The following is a 6,203-nucleotide window of genomic DNA, read 5'->3' on the forward strand; positions in this document are numbered from 1 at the left end:
CCATGTTAAACTAGGAAAAATTCTACCCCATTTACATATAAAGTTTATTAAAACCCGAGTTACGGTTATTTAGTTATGAATTAAAGCATTTTAGCATGGCATAGGAGCAAACTAAAGCAAACATCATTTTAAGCATTTTAAACATGGATGGAAATGACATATAATTAACCTACACATAATTCTAAGCAATTTTCATATATAAAGGTTTTACATATGATGCATGGTCTGAGAGTTATTATATGCATGAAGTATAGGGTCCAATCTGTAAAACAGTAAATCTCTGGATAATTGGACAAATCACAGAACTAGGAAAAAGAACATATACGGGCCGAATCTGCTAGCCCAACAGCGGGGGAAAGGAAAAAAACAACATGAGGCGCTGGGGCTTCTCACCCATGGGCTTTGGCCCGGTGGGTGGAGGAGGAAGCTGGCAGGCTGGGCTTGGTGCGGCAGTGCTGGGCCTGCTGGATCTGGGAGCCTAGCTCGATCGGTCAACGGGCGAGGGGTCGGGCGAGCTGCTCTGCTCGTCCTGGAAGCAGAGGACGCCGGCGGCGGGAGCGATGACGGCGAACTTGGCGCGCGAAGAACTCAGGCGGGCGCAGGAGGTCTCCGGCGAGGTCAACAGGGCGAGGACGACAGCGAGGAACTTGGCGCGGCTGCGGAGCCTCAGGCGATGGACGGGCGACGAGGAGGTCGTCCATGGCGACGGGAACCTGCGGGGTTCTCTGTAGGTGCTCGGGCGATGAGGAGGTCAGGGTGCCGGCGGACGGTGTGGTGGGGCTTGCTCCGGTGAGAAAACAAGGTGGAAGCAGGGTCGGGCGACGCTCGGGACTGCTGCTGCTTCGGTGGCCGGCGGCCAAGGCTCCCTGTGAGGAACAACGGGACGGGGAGAGCGATTCAGAGAGAGAGAGAGCAGCGGGGAAGGAGGAGAAGGAGGGCACGGCCTGGTGACGCAGTCCGGTTGCCTTCTCCGGCGAGGAGCTATAGGCGCGGGCGACGAGGAGGAGGCAGGAGCCTCGGGTGCTCTCGGACAAGGGCGACGATGAGGCCAATCCATGGCGAAGCAGAGGTGCGGGGACGAGGAGGACAGCCTTGTGCGTTCCCTCGGGGCACGCGGGCCGAGCTCGGGATGGCCTTGGCGCTGGAACTCCTGGAGGTGGTCATCGGCAGCGGCGCCGGTCGTCGAGGTGAGGTGGTGGAGCGGTGGATGGATGGATCGATGGAATTGGCTGGATTTGGATGACTGGTTTGAAATCGAGGAGGGGATGGATTTGGATCTGGGAAGATCCCGAGGTGGAAGGAGAGACCGGATGGAGTGGCGGCGCGGTGATGGAATGGATGGGACATCTCCCTAGATTTTAGGGTTTGATCTAGTTGTATAGCAGGTAGGTAGGTTAGACTTAGGGGTATATCGTCCCTCAGATCGCAATCGAACGATCGCGAATAAAATAGCTAGGAAGTCCAAATAAGAAAGCGGTGACGTTTTGTAGACGTTTGAGGATGATCCGGACACAACGGTGGCGACAGCCCGGGTCGGGTCCGGGACAACTTCGGACGCGCACGTGAGGGGTTCGATGCACTGTGCAGAGAGGGTTTCAGACCGTGCGGTCGCATCGGACAACTCCGGAAGCAAAGAGGGGAAGGAGGATGGACTAGGTGGGCTGTGTAGACGGTCTCGAGCTGAGAGGAGAGAAGAGGGGGAGGCCCGGCGACTGTTTCCGGAGACCGAAAACGTCCAACGTTAGACCGGCTATACTGCCGCTATAGTTATCCGTTGGGGCGTCAAACGAACTCCAAATGCGATGAAACTTGACAGGCGGTCTATCTACACTATAATAAGACCACACGTCAACTCTCATCCCATTCCAAGAACATTTCCCGGCCACTTATAAAATACTGTTTCAGACATGCCGCGGGCGCGTGCAAATGTGTCTGGGCTCAGAACGGACAACGGAGAGAACTCGGAGAACCCGAACGAATGCAAGTTTTCAAAACATGATGATGCAATGCATATGGTGACATGACAAGATGCAACACGCAAGCGAAAGACATGGCAACGATGACGAATAGCTGGAAGACACCTGGCACATCGGTCTCGGGGCGTCACACAATTGATGGAAGAAGGCTGCAACAGGTCCATCCTTGCAACCACACAAGGAAGATGGCCGAATGACAGATCGTTCATTAGGATTTAGGGGCCATGGAACATACTGTAATTAGCAAACAGTACAACGTTGTGTGAGTGTGACGCGGTTAGCTGAATAAGATGACCTGGGAAAGTGTCATTGCCACCATCCTTTTTTTAGGGGGGGTTGCCACCATTCTGTAGCGTTTGTGGCACGTCTATATTTTTTTTCTGAGAAAGAACAGTATGCGTTGTCCAGATACTTTTTACTCTTAAATGTGGCATAATACTGCAAATGGAAGCTATTAGTGTGAGAGGCAAATGTGTGTACTAGATCGGATCCAGTGTCCTGAACATACACCGAGCCAGACATGCAGGCCTGAACCAATCACTTACATTTCTAACTGTTACATTTAGCTCTTTATTACTACCACAGATGTTTTATGTTCCCTTGGCTTTGCGAAGCAACCGGACTAACTAGCATCAAAGCAACTGAACCTTTTCGTGGTGCTTTTAAGCAGCTTAGTTAACAAACCTCCACCTAACCTGCATTTTTCGACACTTGCGGTGCTGCACAGAGCTAGTGCGCGCGGCATTGTTATGCTAGTTGGAGTTGCTTTCAGCGCGACTAAAACCGGCCAGTATATATTATCCCCTTTCAGTTTTGCATCGAGTGGCGTAGTGGTGCAGTGCGTGGACCATTTCTGCTCATCATCTTGTCTTCCATGAACGCTATGTGCTTCTGACAAGAAGGCACATATATGAATTCAGCCAATATGCGTTGCACGCCTGTACCGCACTAGCTAGCCACGTCTAAACTTGTGCTCAGCTCACCATCATCACCATCCCAGCAACACTGCCTCACTCTCTCAATCGAGAGCCTATAAATACCACCCATCTCACCACAAACGCTCACATCCATCTGAAGCCATACTTGCAGAAGCCACTAGCTCACTACTAGTCGATCAATCTGTTGTTTCAGAAAGACGCCATGAAGTACTTGGGGCAGGTGGTGGTGGCGCTCCTGGCCTTCTCGGCGGTGGTGCTGATGGTGGCGCCGGCGGGCGCGGAGGCGGCGACCTGCAACGCGCTGCAGCTGACCCCGTGCGCGGGGGCCATCATCGGGAGCGCGGCGCCCACGGCGTCGTGCTGCAGCAAGATGAAGGAGCAGCAGCCGTGCATGTGCCAGTACGCGCGCGACCCCAACCTGAAGCAGTACGTCGACTCCCCCAACGGCAAGAAGGTCATGGCCGCCTGCAAGGTGCCCGTGCCATCATGCTAGATCGACGCATATATGATCGATCCACACGAGAGAGCCCAGCGCGCACGCGCTCCTCTCTGGCCTCTCGCTGCATGTTTCATGTGTGTTGATGTGTCAGTGTTTGCTTGTTTCCCAACACTGTCTAGCTACCCTGACGATGTACGTGGACCGATGTGTATCTGAATTTACGCAATAATGACGATGTTTCCAGCTATATGCAATTTGCATGTTCTTCCTCGCGTGCATATTTTCATGTGGCCTTCGTGGTAGTCATCAATAAACTACTCCCTCCATTCCGAGAATGGACGTTTGGCTCTCGGCCTCCATGGAGGCCTTTTTTTAAAATAAAAATAAAGATTCAAAATTTTTGGTTTTAAAAAAATCTGAAAAATTTGTGGAAGTAAACAAGGATGTTATGTGTATGTGTGTAAAATTTTAGGGTCAAAACGTTGAAATGCGGCCTGTACAAAAAAAAGATAAATTCATGACCTAGGAGGATCACTACCAGAAAAACTGGGGTTGCCGACGGCCAAATCTATGCCGACGGCCCCCGTCGGCATCTATGGACCTATGCCGACGGCCAAGGATAGGCCGCAGGCGTAGAAAAGCCGTCGGCATACATCCATCTACGCCGACGGGACCGCCCGAGGTACGCCTACGGGGCCCGTCGGCATAGGATCGGCTGTCGGCATATCCCGGGCCCACCTGCCCGGTCAGCGCTGACCATTTGACGGCGTTGATCCTACACCGACGGGAGGTAACGGCGGCCGTCGGCATATCTGTGGCAGAGGTATGCCTACGGCATAGCCGTCGGCATAGGCCCCTCTGCCACGTCATCGATCCGTCTGCCACGCCACGTCATCGATCCGTGGGACAACCTCCGTGTGTGCACAGATATGCCGACGGCCTTGCCGTCGGCATACGTTTATTTTACTTAATTTTTTTATTTTTACTTTGTTTATCTATGGCAGAGGTATGCCTACGGCACAGCCGTCGGCATAGGCCCCTTTGCCACGTCATCGATCCGTGTGCCACGCTACGTCATCGATCCGTGGGACAACCTCCGTGTGTGCACAGAGGCCGTCGGCATACGTGTATTTTACTTTATTTTTTATTTTTACTTTGTTTTGTTATTTTTACTTTATTTTAGTTTTTGTTTTTGCATAAGATAATTATGCCTTATCTAAAAAAACATACCCGATGGTTTATCGATTGCCCCCCGTTACGAGCGTCGCTATCGCCGTGTCACGGAGGGGGAAACGGTCGACACTGAAGGAATTCTGATTGGTGGGGGGGGTGTAGCTATGTCACCGAAACATCGCACGAGTCCCGATGCATATGTGAAAGTGTTCATGCATGCGTAGACGCCCGTCTTGGGGCTCCGGGGTTTGGCCACAGTGTCCGGGGTGTACCCCCCCCCTCACGGACGGCGCTGCCGCCGGCACCTGGAGGGGGGAAGCGGACGCGTGGGGTCTACACGGAGGGGATCTTGTTGTGGGTCTGGCCCGGATGTTGCTCCAAAGTGTTCCTATGGGCTGACGTAACACAACCGGGTGGGGAGGTCTACTGGTCAAAGCCCGTCCGTGCAAAGTCAAAGGGCTAGATCCCGTGGTCAAACACTACAGGATTAGGCGGGACGGGGGCACTGGGGGTAGCAATGCCACCGGAGCGTCGCACCGGGCCCTCATACATGCGGGGTGGTGTGGTGGCATGTCCGAAGAGGCGGGACACGTCTCCGGGGCGTGGCCCCCCCTCACGGACGACGATGACACGGTAGTAGACGTTGTGCGTTAACGATGCAGCGTCAATATTACTAAATACTCGGAGCGCGATAAAATCATGAGTTTTTTTGCACGACGTGGGCACATGTGCTATAGGAACGATGGTATTTTTTCATAATTTTTGGTGATGGAGAAGTATCCGAAAAATTCCCTCTACGCGGATTGCCCTTCGCGCGTCTATGGCTGTGGCCGGCGGCCTCCGGGGGCTAGCATGCCGCCAAATCTTGCGTAGGCGGCCTCTCACAAGTCTGGAAGTGTTGTGGCGATTGCAAACGCCCGGCGCGCGTGTCCGGGGTGTGCCCCCCTCTCGGACGGCGCCGCCGCCGGCACCTGGAGGGGGGAAACGGACGCGTGGGGTCTACACGGAGGGGATCTTGCTTTGGGCCTGGCCCGGATGTTGCTCCAAAGTGTTCCTATGGGCTGACCTAACACAACCGGGTGGGGAGGTCCACTGGTCAAAGCCCGTCCGTGCAAAGTCAAAGGGCTAGATCCCATGGTCAAACGCTACAGGGTTAGGCGGGACGGGGCCACTTGGGGGTAGCAATGCCACCGGAGCGTCGCACCGGGCCCTCATACATGCGGGGTGGTGTGGTGGCATGTCCGAAGAGGCGGGACGCCTCTCCAGGGCATGCCCCCCCCTCACGAACGGCGATGACACGGTAGTAGACGTTCTGCGGTAACGATGCGGCGTCAATATTACTAAATACTCAAAGCGCGATAAAATCAATAGTTTTTTTACACGACGTGGGCACATGTGCTATAGGAACGATGGTATTTTTTCATAATTTTTGGTGATGGAGAAGTATCCGAAAAATTCCCTCTACGCGGATTGCCCTTCGCGCGTCTACGGCTATGGCCGGCGGCCTCCGGAGGCTAGCATGCCGCCAAATCTTGCGTAGGCGGCCTCTCACAAGTCTGGAAGTGTTGTGGCGGTTGCAAACGCCCGGCACGCGTGTCCGGGGTGTGCCCCCCTCACGGACGGCGCCGCCGCCGGCACCTGGAGGGGGGAAACGGACGCGTGGGGTCTACACGGAGG

General features: G+C 54.2%; 1 protein-coding gene across 1 annotated transcript; it reads left to right on the forward strand.

Moving 5' to 3' along the window:
• The first annotated feature begins 3,030 nt into the window (after nucleotides 1–3,030).
• LOC125538124 (non-specific lipid-transfer protein 2-like) lies at nucleotides 3,031–3,600 on the forward strand. The gene has a single exon (XM_048701426.1). The coding sequence runs from the start codon at nucleotides 3,117–3,119 to the stop codon at nucleotides 3,405–3,407; it is 291 nt and encodes a 96-aa protein (XP_048557383.1). The 5' UTR covers nucleotides 3,031–3,116; the 3' UTR covers nucleotides 3,408–3,600.
• The last annotated feature ends 2,603 nt before the right edge of the window (nucleotides 3,601–6,203 follow it).

The sequence above is a fragment of the Triticum urartu genome, chromosome 1 (genome assembly GCF_003073215.2).
Source record: "Triticum urartu cultivar G1812 chromosome 1, Tu2.1, whole genome shotgun sequence".
NCBI lineage: Eukaryota > Viridiplantae > Streptophyta > Magnoliopsida > Poales > Poaceae > Triticum > Triticum urartu.